The sequence below is a fragment of the Odontesthes bonariensis genome, chromosome 11 (assembly GCF_027942865.1).
Source record: "Odontesthes bonariensis isolate fOdoBon6 chromosome 11, fOdoBon6.hap1, whole genome shotgun sequence".
NCBI lineage: Eukaryota > Metazoa > Chordata > Actinopteri > Atheriniformes > Atherinopsidae > Odontesthes > Odontesthes bonariensis.
The window spans coordinates 16,091,882-16,109,552 of NC_134516.1; the positions used below are offsets into that span (position 1 = coordinate 16,091,882).

Below are 17,671 nucleotides of genomic sequence, written 5' to 3' on the forward strand. Positions count from 1 at the left end.
AATATTATCGTATTAGCTTTTTAAAAAATTATAAAAGGTGACTTTTAATGTTGCACAGTTTGGGCAGGAGGAGTGACAACTCATCGTGTTATCGCCTCAACGGTCAAACCAGTTGGAGCGGGAAAAAGTAGTCACCGCCAAGACGAGTTTTTCTCTTGCAGAAAAGAAACACGAGGAAATTCATAATGTAAAGCAACTGCAAATAGGAAGAGCGGAATGTGTAAAACCCGTTTGACTGAATTATTAAATCTTTATTTGCCTACAGTTTATCCGTGTATGCATTAACTGAAAACTTAGTCGCAATGTATTAAACACACGGCTCATCTGCCACAAGGTGAGATCGATGTTGCTTTTCTTCCCCCTTTATGAGCCAGTATTTGATATGAACATACATTTCTAAATTTTATTCACTGCGTTGGCTGCCAAATTGCTCTGGTCCTCCTGATTGAGCATTTGCTGAGTGTTTCTTTGATGTTTTTTGACATCTTCAGATTAACTTAAGTTTTTGTCAAAAGTGCAAAATGCATCCGAAGTATCATAAAACAAGTAGTGTGAAATGAAGGGGAGGAGACATCGTTTGAGGAGACAAAATTAATTTATAATCTGCTTGGATAACAGGGAAACAAAAACAAGCCTTAAGAAAATATCTGTAAAAACGGAGGAGGAATAACCTCGGATTACAAAGAGGAAAGCGAGGGAAGTTTTGTCCAGTACATCCACATTTGTGTCTGTCTGTCCAATTTGTGATGGATGATTTGGACCTCTGCCGTCCGCCCCTACGCCCCTGCATCCGTCGGACAGGCTGAGTATTTGTAAGTGTACAGCTTGTTATCTGCGCCACCGCTCAACAATAGCTGAAAAAGAGAACAAGGCACAACAAGTAAGACATTTAATTTATGTCTGAACCTTACTTGTGTATTGAAATCTGAAAGCAGCTGGATTTTCTTACCCCACTTTCTGTCCAGTCCACACAAAACACTTTGTCCTCGTGGGCTGCCAGGTCATACAAAGGAGCCTTACAGCTAAAGGACGACAGGGTACAATGCAAATTAAAGGACGATTCAGTAGTTCCTTTAAAAATCTTTTTTAAAAATTAGCATTCCAAACAGCACACCAAAAAGGATGAAAACATCCAATAATATTCATTTCAATACAGTTTGTTGAGCCTCACTAAATGGCTTCTAACTTTATTCTGTCAACTCCAAGAGCATTGTTCCACACAGAGGCATCACTGCCAAAATAGTTGGATTTTACAGGATGTCGATCTCTTACCTTTTATTTTTATGTTCTAGGTTTTTATTGGAAAGCACTCTGTGGTATTTGTCGTGAAAGGTGCTTCATAAATAAAGTTTTACTTTACTTCATTAACAGCTTGGATACTGAGAGAGCATTTGTCTTCATCTGTCTAAATTGTCGTGATGAATCAAAAACTGCACGATGCAAGATGTGAATGCTTTTTGTCGTTGTTTTTTTTAAGTTAAAAACGTACAAAATATATAAATGCATAAAATCAACCATTTAGGAAAATCAACAAAAATATGCTTTTTTTGAAAACCAGAAACTCTTAGTGAGGCATCTTCAATGTGAACTGCATCACAAGTTTCATCAAGTAGGCTCAGTTACATCTCTACTGACCTTCTGGTGTCCCAAAGTTTGACCAGGTTGTCAAGGGAACCGGAAACTAGCTGGTGCTCATGCGACGGTGCCCACTTGACAGCGGTGACCCAACCAGTGTGGGAGGTCAAAGACAGCAACACCAGAGCCCCGTCTGACGAGGAGAGGATGTGGATGAGAGGCACGAAGAGGAAAAAATGAGCACATGCAGACACATTTTGGACATTGAGATCTCCATGGCCTCTTTGAGCACAGTGGTACCTTTGGTGCGAGGGTCCCACAGTCTGATGTGTCGGTCAGTGCTGCCTGAGGCCAGCCGTCGACACAAAGGGGAGTAGGAAATACAATTAAACACTTTACTGCCCGTCTGTGAAAAGACAAAAGAGAAAATAAATGACTAAAAAAAAAAAAAAAAAAGTTAAAATAGATCTCATCAAACTGAGGACAAAATAATCACACCGTCTTACTACTAAGCAAAAAAATCATTCAGCTGCTGTTGTTCTCACCAGGGTGGTCTTCATTCCTCCCGTCTCAACATCCCACAGCCGGATGGTGTGATCCCAGGACGCGCTGCATACTTCCTCGCTGTCGCACCACAGGACAGAGGACACTGCCTCATTGTGTCCGGATAACGTCATCAAGGGAGTCTGTGTCGAGGTGAGAAAATGGGTGCCTAATTTAGCTGAACGTTAAAGTTATTATCCTCGGCTCAAACTCTGACTCTGTACTCACCCTGGTCAGCCCCAGCTGCTGAGTCTTCTGTTTCTTTCTTGGTCTGTCAGCAGGCTCCTCGACCTCGTCCGCCTCGTCTGTGGGCACTGGCACCACAGAAAACATGTTGATGATTATCAAAGCTTATCAAACTTATAATGTCATGATTCCTTTCTATCAGTCTGCGCTCACCAGCTGACCAGATCTTCAACATTTTGTCCCAGGAGCCACTGCAGAACTAAAGAGGAGAGACACAAACAATTTTTGAGACAAAAATCAAAGCCTTTTTCTTTTTCTCACCAAGTCAACTTTTCGCCCCTCCTTAACCGTACCTTTGAGCCGGTGGGGTCTGTAGAAACTGTGTCAACACTTCCAGTGTGTCCCCGGCAACAGTGTCTGGCTTTCACCTTGTTCCTCTCCGAGTTCCACTCCCACAGCAGCACAGTCTGGTCCAGAGAGGCCGTCAACAGCAGAGACGTCAGCCCGTCTACACAGAAAACACACCCAGAGTTTAAAATGGGATTCTGATAATCAATTATAGAGATAATATCTGACCTTCTACTTACCTCTTTTGACCCAGGCTACATCTTTGACCACATCTGTGTGTCCAGCCACCGTTATCACTGCCTTGCCCTCCAGAGACCATATCCTAGCCGTCTTGTCATAAGACCCCGTTAGGATCCTGCCAAAAGGTAATGTGAATGAAAACAATCACGGACCTCTGCATTTCCAGACATTGTAAGGGAGTTAATGGCTCTATCAAGCTAGACATACATCAAATATACCCCTCTTTCTTTTAATTCTCATTTATGACACATACAACAAGCTATTCATCACTATGTGAACTCTTTCTTGGCACATGGGCACTCAGCAGATAACACAGCACAAAACAGGAATACATAACAAGAAATGTCAACTAATAAGAAGTAAAAATAACAATGTAGCACAAAACATTACTTTCAAGTTTGATGAAAGTGACACATTTCCCTTAATTTGTCATCGATAATCTTACCATTCAGTGTCGGCATCTACAGAGCTAATCCAGTCATCGTGCATCATACACTCCTCGGGCTCTGGGGCTGTGATGCGCTCTACATACTCTATCTCCACCACTTCTTCCTGAAACACAAGTAGACACACTTGTGCATCAAACCTTGTGCCTAAGTTTATTGTGATGGTTAGACTTTTGATCGTTCAGCAATGTACGCAAAAAATACTCCCAGTATTTAAAAAATACTGGATCCTCTCCGGGTGAAGCGCAGAGGCAGGTCATACCGTTGATATATCCTCCGTCTCCATGTGATTGGCCAGTGTTGTTCGCAGGAACAGACCCCTGACCAAGAAGTCAAAATCCACTTTGCTGTGAGATGCTGTGAAGACAAACACAAAACAGATTCAAATGTACACGATTGTAATGAACAGTGTTCACTAGAACTCGTTTGTAAAAACTTGGACAAAGATTATGTAGACGGCATTCGCTATTATGGGGTGAATAATTCATTTGTACCATGTTTGAGTGTGTGCCAAACACTGATGTTTACAAAGAAGGTACAATACCATTTTTTGCCTCCAGAAGCTTGTTGATAACATTGCTGAGGTCTTGCACTTCAGAGGAAGCTGGGATGGAGAACGGGACGTCATCTACGACATATCTGCAAAAAAAAACAAAAAAACAACAAAGATGTTGACAGGTAGCAAAGGCTCCACCTATGGAGTCCACCAACATAAGCTATCCTACTCATATTAATTTAAAATGTAAGTTCACTATTCACCTTACTTTATTAGCATTAGCTTGCCAATACAAGCTAAAAACATCGACAAATAATTGCGGCACCGGGGCAGTAATTAAATCTTAAAGCTCACGCACATGGGGAAAAGTAATTGTCTGTGATTAAAGGAAACACAAGCTCCCACGGTTAAGCAACTTTCCAGTAACTTGCTGCTAGCTAGTTAGCTAGCGTACCCGCTATAACTCTTTTATCATCTGTAATATGTATGTATGAGTATGGACTCACCTTTTGTTGACTGTGAAGAACCTGGCCTGTAACTGCGACATTTTTCTTAGTTGTGCGTTTTTCTTACCAACCACAAGTTTCAGAAATCAGCTAACGACCATACAACTATTTTTGCTCCACTTCATAACACATCTGGCTCTCGTGCAGTCACGCCATGTGGTGTGGAGCAAGACTCTTTAGTTGAATGCAGATAGTCATTCGATCCTTTGGATGGGCGCTTGACTAGTAATGCCTAGACACCCGAGGCACTGACCCAGTTCATTTCACGGGGTTACGTGGAATTTTAGACTTAATAAATAACTTTTACATGATAAAGGAGCATCTAATCAAATTAGTTGATAGCCGAATTATTAGACTGGAGAAGTTATGATTTTTCTAGGTCTTTGATAAGTAGTCCGGCAGAAAATGTATTAAATGACTCCACTGATAACTGACAAGCTCATTTTAGAGCAAAGTCTTCAACATTGTCAAACCTTCAGACACAGTGATATGATCTAATTTTAAAAAACAAAGGTTAAAGTTTACATGTGTAGTAATGCCATTCTCTGGCATCAGCCAGCAGATAATTTTCCCAAATATTCAGAGAATTTCTTCTTCCTGCGCAAGGAGGATTTTCTTTCATTCACAACCTTCACTATCCTCCCAGACAGCATTTGAACTTGGTTTAATTTTGGATTACATCCATTCCTTCTTTGTGAGCCATTCCTTGGTGGATTTGCTTCAATGCCGATGTCATTCCATTGCTGAAAGTTCCCACTTCAACCTTCAGATGGGCTCACCTTAGATTAAACCATTCTACAGTATGAGGCAGAATCAATAGTTGAATCAGTGTAAGTCAGTTGTTTTGTCTTGAAGCTGCAAAGTGACCTCCATCCCCAACATTTCCACCAACTTGCTTCACAGCTAGTATTAGCTTCCTCCTTGAAAGCTGATTGGAAATGCATATAAATTACTACTGTGGTCAGACAAGGCAATCTTCTACTTGTCTGCTAATACTAAAATGTCTGGTTTTACCCATCCACTCACCCTGAAATAGTAGTATCGCTATGTTTTTTATGGGGACATGGTCAGTTAGTTCCCTCTGACAATAGATGCTAAAAGCTGCAGTTACTGTAAATACATGTGTGGCATCTTTTTAAAATTATTTTTCCATCGCACACGCTGCTGTTGGGTTGAATTGATTCAGGTCTCAGGCATGTCAGCCTCTTTCTTGAAACCAAACCAGTTGTTAGATACTTTATTAATCCTGATGGATATTTGTTGGAAATTTGTTGTAGATGATCTAGCCAACAAAGGAACTGCTTATTTTGATATGGATATTTTTCAAATACATTACCAGGCTAAAAAAAAAAAAATCTTTCAACCTAAGATTTTAACTACACCATAAAATTAAAGGACGAAGAGAACATCCTTCCAATTCTTTCTTTATCCGTTACTTTGACCATTTTTATTAAATATCTTTGAGGGCCATTGCGCAACATGCCAAGTTTTCTTTGTGTATCACCTTGGTGTAAAAAAAACAAAAAAAAACAAACAAAAAAAAAAAAAAAAACACAATTTAATACCCTCCAAACTGTGTCACCGCTGATTGGGAGTTTGGAATATGTACTTTAAAAGTTGTGATTTAAGTGTGGACCATTGGCCATTTTACACATAACCCCACTGTTTGAAACATAAATACTACACAATTCAAGTAGTTTGTCCCTCTGAAAAGTGGTTTTCATATCCATACACATTTTAGAACTGAAGTATATCAACACAGCAGGAAGTTTATTCTACCAGGACAGATGATTGCAGTCTATGGTTTTAAAAAAAAAAAAAAAATGAAACAAACTGTTGCCCACAGGTGAACTGGAAAATCTGTTTTTATTAACTAATTTCTCTATATAGACCTTGTCTGATACAGATGTCTTGATAAAACAAAAACTGTCAAAGGAAGATAATTGATTACAACATATTAAAAAAATACTTAAATTTCACTCATAACTGGAGAGGGCTTCATCTCCAATTTGATAAAAATTAAATCCGATGATGATTCTCCTGAATAAGAACTCTTTCCCATGTAAAAACAAAACAAAACTGGCCCTTGGTAGAGCCTTTTCTTTTAAAAGACAAATGTAGAACACAAAACTGTAATGACAAAAACTAGAATATATACACTGTTCCATCTTTTCACTCATCTTCTTCCTCCTCTTTCATCTTCTTTTTCTTCTTCTTTTTCTTTTTTTCTGTTGACTGGAGAGAAAAGGTCAGCAGTTTAAAAACATCAACACTTGATAAAATTGCTGCGAATCATTTTAAAGGCCTACCTCTGTTACTGGTACCTCCTCTTCTTCATCCTTTGGCTCTTCCTGTTCCTCCTCTACTTTCTTGTCCTTCTTTTTCTTCTTCTTTTTCTTGGGAGTCTCCTCTGCCGTTTCTGCTTCTTCTTCTAAAGTGCACGGAAGACAGAAAAACCTTGAGCATCACAAATCCCAAGGCGCATAAGAACACCCGCTGAAAAAATTAAAAATAAATTCACCCACCTTCAGCTGCTGGTTCCTTTTTGGGTTTTTTGGCCTTAGCCACGGGCGTCGCAGGCTCTTCTTCGTCTTCCTCATCTTTGACCTCCTCAAACTTCCTCTTCTTTGAGGTCGAGGGAATGGTAGAATCCCCAGAGGGATCGTAGACTCTCACCTCACTGAGTGGTGGAAAAAAGTACGAGCGTCAAATAACTTATGAAACAATACCATCTTTACCAAGGAGGACTGTGCGACTCCTCACCTCTTGTGCTGGTATTTGTCTGCCTTTGCCATTGCTTTGCCCGTTCCACTTATCCTTCGGATCTGAAAATAAAATGCAGAGATCAGATGACCGGCAAACAGGACAAAAATATCAAATCTGAAGAAAAGCTGGAGTATGGAGAAGTCTTAGAAAACTACATTTTCAGAATTGTACTTACGCCCTTGTCTTCCAACTGCCGAAGTCTGGCCTCGAGCTTGGCACGGTTCTCTATTCCCATTTCTGCATTTGTGTCCTCTCCAAGGGCATCATAGCGAATAGCCAAGGCTGCCTTAGCCGCCAGCATTCTGGAGATCTGCAGATATCACACAAAACCAGAAGCTGTGTTCTCTATTTTCTTCCCTTTCTTTTAATTCACTTTTTCTTTTTGCATTCAGTTATTTATCTATTTATTTTTTAAATCAGGCATCTGTCCTTCTCACTTCAGCCCTTACCTTGCCTTTGTTCTTGGCAGTAGTCTGGCCCACTAAAGAAGCATGATAGATGAGACCATACTTGGGTGTGTCTTTCCGGGTCTTCAGGGCTCTGAACAGAGCCTTCTCTGCTCCGAGGATCTGCACTGTGGAGGCCGGGTGCTTTGCCAGATTCAGAAGGGACCCTTAATATAAGAGATAAATAAGAACTGCATTTACCGTTTTATACCCAGAACTTGCTTATTAGGATTCCTAATGCAAGCTCAGATGAGGTAGTGACTTAAAACCATCAGTCATAATCAGGAAAATGACATATCGTCCTCGTCATCACTGCTTGGCTGGTTTTCACACAGTATCTTTTTCGTGCCTTACCAGCATGCGAGATGAGACGAGCGCCAACCAGCTCGCCCACCATTACAGTCAAGTTGGGAGCGATTGCCGTCATTCTGTTCTTCAGGTAGTCGTAGAGCTGAGCGCGGTATTCTGAAATATCAATCACCTGTAGAAAAGACAGGATCTGCATTACAACTACCAATAGAGCAACAATTCCAGTGTGGCCTAAAGCATCATGTGCTCCTTCTGTTGTTAAGAGCAGGAGTCATGTGACTGTTCAGATGAGGTAGTGACTGAGAACCCACATATTCTGTTTCAGGAGAAAGACAATTGTCGTCATCATCACCACTGCCACTTAAGCTCTCTGCTAACAAAACAGTGAATACTTGTTGAATTTTACTTTGCAATGGACACTTACCTGATCACACAGGTGCCCTATGTTGCCAATGTCCTGTTCTGACACTTCCGTTCCCATGGAGATTTCAGCAGCCAATTTAACCTCTGCTTCGATTTCCTCCGGGAGGATGTCAGACAAATCAGTGCTGGACACGTTTGTGCGATCACCTGGAGACAGTGTGGAAAAGCCATTAAGCTACTTAGTTGTAAGACTTTTAAAGAGCCGCTTCACAATTTTACAAAGAGTTCAGTTGACCCATTATTTGCTAAAGCCATACAGTATGTGAAAACTAATATTTTCAGTAGTTTTCTTAAGCCTGAGGAAACAACTAGAAACAAGAAAAAAGTCAAGAAGCTTTCCGTAAAATACAAAATCCCAACAAAATTAAATTACCTGGCAGTATCCGAGCAAGAACCATGAATAAGAGCGGTTTGAATTCTCTGAATACTTAAGAAAGGAGCTTCGTGCCACATCTTTAGCAAAAGAAACACTTAAGCATCCTTTACAAAGAAAGGAGATAATTCCGTCTCACAACTTCTCTTCTGTTGCTTCTTTAAAGTACACGTTTTTCTAGCTCCTCAACTGCTTAGATGCCAAATCAGATACAGCTTTCTTCATAGCTCAGTGAAAACGTAGGTTATTCTTACCGATTTTGCGGACAGCTTTGCAGTAAGCCAAATTATCTGTGATAACTTTTCCCAGCTCAGGGAAGTGCCAGCCATACCACTCTCTGCAGCGCATAATGTAGTTATTAAGCTCTTTATCCAAGTCATCGAGAAGAGCTACAGAGATGAGGAAGAAAACAATAAGACTCAGATTAGATATTTATACGAAAAACAACAGATATCAGTCAGCACTACAACAGGAATGAGCCAGGAACAGAGACATTAAGATTAAGCATACACACGTAGGTCACTTGTATGAACAATTGTGACCATGTGTATTCCAAATTGACTGCAAAGAGAAAAACAAAAATACTTACAAATGGCCTGCACAATCATCGTGTCCACTTTGTCAGGACTGAACTTGAGCTTGTAACGGGACAAACTAAAAAACAGAGGGAACGAAGTTACACACAAACCATTTCAGATTCTCCAAAATGAAGACGACAACAATGTGAAATAACTGCCGCCTCAGTGGTAGTGACGAAAGCTGAGGAAAATCTTCAAGGATATTTCAGACAGCTAAAAAAAGAGTAATCACAGACGGCAGTTGCAATAACATCACTATCTGTGCATTACCAACCTGTGAGCCAAACCCAGAGACATGGCACTGATCTCCTTAGGAGGAAGTCCAGTGATGAGGCTCTCCATCTGACCCCTGATGCATCTCATCAGTTCAGCCACAGCAGGGCTGTGGACACACGTCAGATCCAGTTTGTCCTGAAAAACCACAGTTCATTAGATGCAACACTTACTAAAAACCTTTTGAAAACAGTACACCAATGACAAAAATCACAGGATTACTTACTTTAATAACTCCGCCAAGTTTTAAATCACTGATGGCCAGCTGTTCGTGAGCTTCCTTAGCAACAACTTTCTTCAGGACCTTCTTCAAACTCTTGCCAATTTTTCCCTCGACAAGGGCGGTGGCAGCTTAGGAGGAGAGATGATGAACGGTGCATTAGACATTAAACATATATGCTTAATATATATATTTTTCTGCCATCTACTGCTGGCAGACATGAAATAATGTGGTCTCAGGGGTAGTGACGAGTGCTGTGCCTCATGTTTTGATCAGACACTGATGTGCATCACAGACCTCAGATTTCTGGTATACATAGGTGTGCAATGAAGCATGGCAAATACCTGCTAAGGCCTCTGTTGTGTCCTGGAACTTTTCGAAGTGCTTCAGTTTCACACTGTCGGAGCAAAACAAAATCACCGATGTCACATTCAATCCACCGTGCATTAAGAAAATTATATCAATCGATGGCGACACGATTATCGTGTCTCTTGGAATTAATACTAACGAAATATGACTGTGGCATCAAGACTTACATTTTATTGGCCTTTTCAGGAGTTTCAAACTCCTTATACAGGCTGTCGACCTGTTGGAGTTTTGATTCGTCGAGGACCTGGCAAAAATACACTTGAGTCAGAAACTTTGTAACCAGGCATTAAAAACATCTGATCAGCAGTAAAAGCGTGCAACAAAAAGTTTCAGATAGTGTGCCATGAGCACAGTTTCTATCGATACAGCTATAAAATGTGATAGATCATCAGAATACATGAGCTAATGTTGAGTCAAATTAGCCGCAGTATGCACACGTGGTAACAGGCCTTAAAAAGCACTAGCTCCATGTTAGCTGACGCATTAGCAGAGGCAAACATGTAGCAGCAAAAATCAAAGTACGATTTAGCACCTCCACGTGCATAAGGACAGATGTACTACTTTTTGTACATTTTAATGCCACCAACGACAGTACACAAACTAAAGGCAATGGACAGTTGTGCACAAGTTATGTGGCTAATCTAAGCTAACTCCACGAGCCGATGAGAGAAAATCTATTTCTTTTATAGATGGGAAACACAGGTAAGATACTTACTTTGAATATTGCATATCCAGCGGCGGTCTCAAATAACACAAGCATTTTGATAAAAGCTCTGTTTTTCTGTTTAGGTGCTCTCTCAGTGGAGAGCCTTCACGTTTTTCACTCACTCAGTCACCACGCCGCCGCCTGATGTCTGAGGTACACGAGGTGGGGCGAGCGCAACAGGAAGCGACTGGGTTGCCAGATCCTGTGTCATTGGGTGATATCACCCTAATTCAAACATCAGTTTATCAAGAGTTTTAACTTATTTTGAGCACATTGAATGGGTTCTAAATAGTGGTAATCGATCAAAATTAATCTAGACTGTCTCTTTATTGCAAGTGTTAGTAACATTTGCATTTGTTTATTTGAATTAATTCAAATAAAGGCTTCTAAAAAAGATTATCTATAGCCTATACTCGGCCTGGCTTCGTAATATTTATACAAAAATACATGTGAGATTTCTCACTATTTCTCAAACACTCCGATTTGGCAACACGATAGAAGCTCACCATCAAATCTCGCGAGACGTTTTGACAAACGTAGGAGTGGCCCTAAAATATCAAATGCATAAAACATATTGTTGAGCATATCGTGTGGGATTTTACTCAAAATAATCTCGAAGGTATGAGAATATGTTTTGTTGATTTATTCCTTTTTCTGGGACTGTTGTATGTTCTTCCTGAAGTTGCGGATGTGACGCACGTAATTGTGAACACATCAAAACATGCGCATGTGAGACCTGCGTGGTGACCGGAAAGTTGCGTCGACTTCTTTCAAACTTAACGTACGACTTGTGGAAAGTAGTCGGCCAAGGAATATGAATGATCCGGGACGCTATCCCCCGCCGGACTTTGACTGTCCTCCTCCGAGCTTCATTCAGTCCTTCCAGCAGCAGCAGGCCCGCTCCACAAGCTTTCACCCCAGCATGTGGAGCTGGGGAGAGGCACCAAACGAGCCCAGCTGGGACCACGGGGCCAGTTCAGGCTGGTATCAAGAGGAGGCGGCTGGGCCAGGCTCTGGCTTCCAGTCGGGTCAAGGAAACCATGGCTATAAACGACCATTTAGTGAGTATAACATACAGTAATGTCTATTGTATTGTTGAGTTGACTCCTCGTGCGCAGCATTGTATGAATGTCGCCACGCGCCTTACACTGCTCCCTTCAATTACAATCAGAAACTTGGGTATCAAAAATAATATCACTTAAGGGTGTTTGTTTTCCAGGTTGTAATTATTCTTGAGCTGTTACAGTCATTCATTAAGAATTAATCCATCTTCTTCGCCATGTCTAATGATATTTCTTAACCTCCTTTGATAGCACAAAGTACGCATTTTCTGCCTGTTATCCATAAGCCAACACAATATCCTTAGGTCCTTAATGACATGTAAATGACATGATTCTGCCAAAATAACAGCACAGCAACTCCTTTCTCTGAAATGAACTAAACCTCTTTTCAAATGGATCATCTGAGGAGATGGAGTGATCCACTCCACCTCTCATCCTCAGGGTCTGCTTCTTTTAAGATCTATTGTAATTCATCATTGGTCCACGTTATAATGGTGCGTCCAAAAGCACCTTTTGTAAGGGCTATTACCTGCTGTACTAATGGGGACGTCTAACTTAAGACTGTTAAAAAGTTGAAGAACACCAATTAAAAGTCATATTTCCTTGTCAGTGTACCAAATAGTACTTAAGTAACATTATTATCTTATTATTTTTTTCTATTAAGATAAAAGTGTAACCAGTAATGAGATTTGATGTTAATAGCAAAGCAAAGGATTAAAAAAACAAACAAAAAAAATTGAGCTTCCCGCTTTCGAACTGCATAAAATGAAACCTCATATAATGTTGGCGTAGATAAGAAAAATGGGCTAGATATCGTTGTAAAGTGACTAAAGTCATCATCTTCCACTTCTCCGGGGCAGCAGCTTGAGCAGAGAAACCCAGACGTCCCTGTCCCCGCCCACTTCCTCCAGCTCTTCTGGGGGGACCCCAAGACGGTCCCAGGCCAGCCGAGAAACATAGTCTCTCCATCGTGTCCTGGGTCTTCCCCGGGGTCTCCTCCCAGTGGGACGGGCCCGGAACACCTCACCAGGGAGGCGTCCAGGAGGCATCCTAACCAGATGCCCGAGCCACTTCCTCTAGCTCCTCTCGATGCGGAGGAGCAGCGGTTCTACTCTTGAGCCCCTCCCGAATGTCCGAGCTTCTCACCCTATCTCTAAGGGAGAGCCCAGACACCCTGCGGAGGAAACTCATTTCGGCCGCTTGTATTCGCGATCTCGTTCTTTCGGTCACTACCCACAGCTCGTGACCATAGGTGAGGGTAGGAACATAGACTGACCGGTAAATCGAGAGCTTCTCCTTCTGGCTCAGCTCCTTCTTCACCACGACGGGCCGGTGCAGAGCCCGCATCACTGCAGACGCCGCACCGATCCGCCTGTCAATCTCCTGTTCCATTCGTCCCTCACTCGTGAACGAGACCCCGAGATACTTGAACTCCTCCACTTGGGGAAGGATCTCATTACCGACCCGGAGAGGGCATTCCACCCTTTTCCGGCGAAGACCATGGTCTCAGATTTGGAGGTGCTGATTCTCATCCCAGCCGCTTCACACTCGGCTGCGAACCGCTCCAGTGAGAGCTGAAGGTCACGGCCCGACGACGCTAACAGAACCAAATCGTCCGCAAAGAGCAGAGACCCGATTCTGAGGTCGCCAAACCGGACCCCCTCAATGCCCTGGCTGCGCCTAGAAATTCTGTCCATAAAAATTATGAACAGAATCGGTGACAAAGGGCAGCCCTGACGGAGTTCAACCCTCACAGGAAACATGTTGTAAAGTGACTAAAGTTTGCCATGCAAATCTGAAGGGCCCAAGACAAAATACCAGTCAGTATTATGTCGAGAGTTGGTATTGACTTTAGACACAAATATATGCTCTTAAAGCTATGGTAGGTAATCCTAGAGAGCTAGCAAGATTCGAAAGTGTCCCCTCCTCTAAGCTCCACCCCCCCCTCCCCATTCCGTCAGTGCGTCATCCAAAGCCGGTAGAACCGCATGCGCACACGGAGCAGGGAGCCGACAGAGGGGGGCGTAGGCAGAAAGCAGAGGCATCTGATTGGTTTTTGTAGGCGCTCCAATCCGAGATCAGTCCCGCTGATCTCGGATTGGTCAGCTTTTTCTCAGTCCTGCAGCTGCCACAGAGGTCTGATTATTTTCGTCCCTTTTTACATCTTGTATAGATTTCTCTCAGGACAGACGGACCATTTCACCCAGTATTACAAAATGTGTTTCTGAACAGGATTACCAACCATGCCTTTAAGCACAGCAAAAAGTGATTTTTACAGGAGAAGGCCAAGTAATAAGATATCCCTGTAATTTATTGTTATTGGGGGTCTCAATAGCATGATCGGAATCAGAAGAGCAGAAGCTTTGATATTCCACTTGTTAGTCCCCAGAAATGTTAAAATCTGCTAGATCTTACCTTTCCCATAATATGCTTTACCCCTCAGTGTAACTGTTTCACACTGGCAGTTTGTGACACAAGCTTTGAATCTGTGTTCCTCTTCGATGGTCATAGGAATATTGATGTATGTGGGTGTTGTTCTGTCACGTCTTTGTCCTCAGGTGAAAACTTTGGCCATGAATGGTATCGAGGTGGACATACAGGTGGAAGAAAGAACTATGGACCCCCCAACCAACATGGAAGAAAGGTGACGAGTCTGAGATGTGTTTTTTTTTTTTTTTGTCTAACATCAGCTTTGTATTGAGAATAAGTATAGTAATGTAGTAAATTCATTTTCATTTGACCCTCAGCCAAAAAACAAGAAAGAACCAGAGTATTCCCATTTCTGTGACACCTGTGACAGAGGCTTCAAAAACCAAGAAAAGTACAATGAACATGTTTCTCAACATGTGACGGTATTTACCTCTTTCATTACATTTAGATTAATTTCATGCTATTTATTTATGATCATTCTTAACATTTTACTGACTGCCTCATTTAAATGTCATTCTCAGTGTTCTGTGCCTGACTGTCGCTTCATGGCTCATGAAAAATTAGTTGCCATACACTGGAAGAATGTAAGTGAAACAACTAACTGTGTATCTGTAACTTTAACTTGCAGTACTGTCCTTGTAAAATGTGTCTTCTGTGTCCTGAACATAGAACCATGCACCAGGAGCCAAAAGAATCAAGCTGGACACACCAAACGACATTGCTAAATGGAGAGAGGAGAGGCGCAAGTGAGTTTTCAAAACTGCGATGGCTGAAAAATTGTTATTGTGCTATGAGGACATTTGTACATTCAGTGTTTTCCATAAGTAAAGTTTGCCCATGTCATTCAGTCAGCAGCATATAGTTACTGTTGGTACTCAAATGGAGCCTCATTTGTATTTGCAGGAACTATCCAACGCTTCAAAATGTGGAGAAGAAGAAAAAAGTTATGGAGGTGCGGGAGGAGACGGGAGGTGTTCTAGAAACGGCTGAGTTTGGGTAAATGTGTGAATGCGATGGATAAATTACTGTGTTTTGCCATGCAGCTTTTGTATTTCCCTCATTTGCTGCAACCACAAACGAGAAGTATTTTGCACTCGTGTGATACTGGGGTTGTTTCTGCAGAGAAATGCAGCACCACTAATTTGTCACTTGTTTTAAGACGAATGAGAGGCAGAGGCAGAGGTCGAGGTCGTGGTCGTGGTCGTGGGTGGAATAACAGAGGGTTCAGAGGGCGACACCCACAGGGTCGCAGCCCATCAGAGAACGGTGCTATAGAGTCAACTAAACCCCACAACCAGTTCTCCAGGGCCTGTGATCCACTGGGAGTGCTGGCGAGCTGTGACCGTGGTGAGTGTATCATGGGTTTGGGATGGGGTACAATGTTCAGACGACCATACTTTTATTATCAAAACTGTCTCATTATGTTTTAGTAACATGTGGAAAAAATAAAAAATAAAAAAAATCTCAAACTGTCATGTGGTGCCAGATTCTGACAAAGAGGACCCAGCTCATGAATCCAACACCGATGGCCTGGTTGTGCCCCCTAAACAAATGAGCTCAGCTCTTGGCTCCCTCCTGGCCAACTATGGCTCCATGAGTGAGAGCGAAAATGATGAGGAACCAGACGGTGAGCTGATTGCCTTCCCTACATGCTATACACAAAATAATTTTTGCCTGTAGTTTAGTAAGTGTAAGTTTTCTTGACATATTCCTTTGATTCAAAAGAGAAACCCTTTGCCTCATGAAATCCATCCCTGTGTCCATTCCAGCAGTTCATCTTGTACAAGATCTTCAGAGACATGTCAACAAATTAATGCAAGCTGTCACAAATGCAATGACCTATCTTAAAGCATGTTTTTCCTGAGTTGATGTTTTTAGAATACGGTATGTTTAATTGACAGCCTACCACATGTTACTGAAATGGAAGCCATCTGAACCTGAGACATTTTCTCTCGGTGTTAGTAGAATTTGCTTTGGCTCTCTCATAGCAGAAGAATCTTTTAATCTGTAATCGGTGTGATGTCTGGACACGTTGTGTTCGCATGTACTACTAAAATTACACATGTAAGTTATTTCTCAGATAATTAAGCAAGAAAAACCCTGTCAAAGTTTGGTTTGGTTTTAATTTCTTTCAGAAGAGTTACTATTCATGTTTCTTGTATTGTAGCTGCTCCCATTCAGAGAGCCAGAGAGCTGGTCCAAGAAAACCAGGCCATCCTAAACAGAATACGGCCATGCTCTCAGGATAGTAGGCCCTTTACGTCGTTGGAAACCACCACAGAGGGCACAAAGACTCACCCTGTGCCGCGTCCTGATGCTGGCCTTAACATGCAGAACAACAGAAGAGAAAGAGGGTGCAGAGGAGGTAGAGGAGGCAGGGGAGGAAGACACCAACACGCATCACAGATACGTCACCCTACCCTACTTGAAATGGTATGGAGTCTTTTGCATGCAAAATTACAGGATTTGGATCTTACTGTCCTGATTATGCACTTTTTCAGCCTTCAGTCAGGATCCTGAATATTTCCAAGCAGTTTCTGGTAAGCTTCTCCATTTTTGTTTATTTTTTTTCTTCCCATGTAGTTATTGGCTCCAGACATCCGCCATGAGAGGAATGTCCTCCTGCAGTGTGTACGCTTCGTTGTCCGCAACAACTTCTTTGGGCTGGAGAGCACACCTCAGAACCAAGAGAGGATAAAGGCCGAATGCACACCAGCTATCACAACTGCAGAGCACAAACAGGTTCAGGAAGGAACGTCAACTAAAGTCAGCCATGTTTCCCAGTTGGCCACTCCTGTTGGTGGGAAGGTACATTTAGAAAAGGGTGGCACAGTAGTGCCAGAAGTTACAAATATGGACGGTTTAGAAACAAAAGTTGTTGTCGGCCAATGTCAAGATTCACCGAGTGACCAAATGTGCTCAAAATTATGCAATGATCCTGTTGTAGAGTGTTCATTAAGTGCTGATAAGACTGCTGAAGAGACTACAGTTAAAGACCACCATTGTCGTGATTTGACCACCACAGACACAATCACATCCACTGCTAACAACTATGATGATGAGATATGGGAATGTTAAAGGCCTGTTCTGTGAAATACTCTGTGATTTAATGTCAATTTGTTTGAATTCAGAAACCAGATGTGTCATTCTGATTACATGTTCATTTCTGTCAATAGAAATAGTTTAGACCTTGTTTGTTTCAGTGAACAAATTACATATTAAAACAAATAATAATAATCTTTTTTTTTCCATCACTGTTTTTGTAAAATAAAAGACGACTGTATTGATGATTGCTCAATTGTGCTTTTTTTAATATCGTGTATGCAAAAATGAAGAGTATTCACAGCTGTTATTTCTGCAATATAACTGGTATCATT

At 41.8% G+C, this 17,671-nt stretch overlaps 3 protein-coding genes and 2 non-coding genes across 5 annotated transcripts; 1 reads left to right on the forward strand and 4 right to left on the reverse strand.

The window, feature by feature from the left end:
• Nucleotides 1–576: 576 nt before the first annotated feature.
• Nucleotides 577–4,497, reverse strand: wdr12 (WD repeat domain 12). The gene is made up of 13 exons (XM_075477713.1): nt 4,341–4,497; nt 3,883–3,977; nt 3,601–3,695; nt 3,338–3,444; nt 2,892–3,007; nt 2,658–2,812; nt 2,518–2,563; nt 2,347–2,432; nt 2,121–2,261; nt 1,876–1,981; nt 1,636–1,768; nt 950–1,022; nt 577–854 (listed from the first exon to the last, which is right to left on the reverse strand). Exons 1-13 carry the CDS (start codon nt 4,379–4,381, stop codon nt 777–779), a joined length of 1,272 nt encoding a protein of 423 aa, XP_075333828.1. The 5' UTR covers nt 4,382–4,497; the 3' UTR covers nt 577–776.
• A 1,690-nt stretch (nt 4,498–6,187) lies between these two features.
• On the reverse strand, nt 6,188–10,964 carry nop58 (NOP58 ribonucleoprotein homolog (yeast)). The gene is made up of 15 exons (XM_075477712.1): nt 10,813–10,964; nt 10,265–10,341; nt 10,073–10,125; nt 9,735–9,859; nt 9,510–9,646; nt 9,247–9,311; nt 8,912–9,046; nt 8,286–8,431; nt 7,907–8,033; nt 7,556–7,719; nt 7,282–7,416; nt 7,104–7,165; nt 6,866–7,020; nt 6,650–6,771; nt 6,188–6,575 (listed from the first exon to the last, which is right to left on the reverse strand). Exons 1-15 carry the CDS (start codon nt 10,855–10,857, stop codon nt 6,513–6,515), a joined length of 1,611 nt encoding a protein of 536 aa, XP_075333827.1. The 5' UTR covers nt 10,858–10,964; the 3' UTR covers nt 6,188–6,512.
• On the reverse strand, nt 7,791–7,873 carry LOC142393759 (small nucleolar RNA SNORD11B). The gene has a single exon (XR_012772171.1). It is a non-coding gene; the product is annotated as a small nucleolar RNA SNORD11B (small nucleolar RNA).
• LOC142393758 (small nucleolar RNA SNORD11B) lies at nt 8,138–8,221 on the reverse strand. Its single transcript, XR_012772170.1, has one exon. It is a non-coding gene; the product is annotated as a small nucleolar RNA SNORD11B (small nucleolar RNA).
• Nucleotides 10,965–11,510: 546 nt separating the features above from the next.
• Nucleotides 11,511–17,586, forward strand: nufip1 (nuclear FMR1 interacting protein 1). The gene is made up of 10 exons (XM_075477145.1): nt 11,511–11,864; nt 14,423–14,508; nt 14,612–14,716; nt 14,816–14,878; nt 14,964–15,040; nt 15,198–15,290; nt 15,454–15,641; nt 15,781–15,921; nt 16,462–16,727; nt 16,878–17,586. Exons 1-10 carry the CDS (start codon nt 11,618–11,620, stop codon nt 17,370–17,372), a joined length of 1,761 nt encoding a protein of 586 aa, XP_075333260.1. The 5' UTR covers nt 11,511–11,617; the 3' UTR covers nt 17,373–17,586.
• The last annotated feature ends 85 nt before the right edge of the window (nt 17,587–17,671 follow it).

Coding starts and splice junctions, on each gene's coding strand:
- wdr12 (XM_075477713.1), bottom strand. CDS start 4,381: ATGTCGCAGTTACAGGCCAGGTTCTTCACAGTCAACAAAAG. Junction 3,445..3,600: donor AGACGGAGGATATATCAACG/GTATGACCTGCC, acceptor CTTGTGTTTCAG/GAAGAAGTGGTGGAGATAGA. Junction 2,433..2,517: donor GTTGAAGATCTGGTCAGCTG/GTGAGCGCAGAC, acceptor CTGTGGTGCCAG/TGCCCACAGACGAGGCGGAC.
- nop58 (XM_075477712.1), bottom strand. CDS start 10,857: ATGCTTGTGTTATTTGAGACCGCCGCTGGATATGCAATATTCAAA. Junction 9,860..10,072: donor CACAACAGAGGCCTTAGCAG/GTATTTGCCATG, acceptor TCTCCTCCTAAG/CTGCCACCGCCCTTGTCGAG. Junction 8,034..8,285: donor TAGGGCACCTGTGTGATCAG/GTAAGTGTCCAT, acceptor TCTTTTCTACAG/GTGATTGATATTTCAGAATA.
- nufip1 (XM_075477145.1), top strand. CDS start 11,618: ATGAATGATCCGGGACGCTATCCCCCGCCGGACTTTGACTGTCCTCCT. Junction 14,509..14,611: donor CCAACCAACATGGAAGAAAG/GTGACGAGTCTG, acceptor TTTGACCCTCAG/CCAAAAAACAAGAAAGAACC. Junction 15,041..15,197: donor TGGAGAGAGGAGAGGCGCAA/GTGAGTTTTCAA, acceptor TTGTATTTGCAG/GAACTATCCAACGCTTCAAA.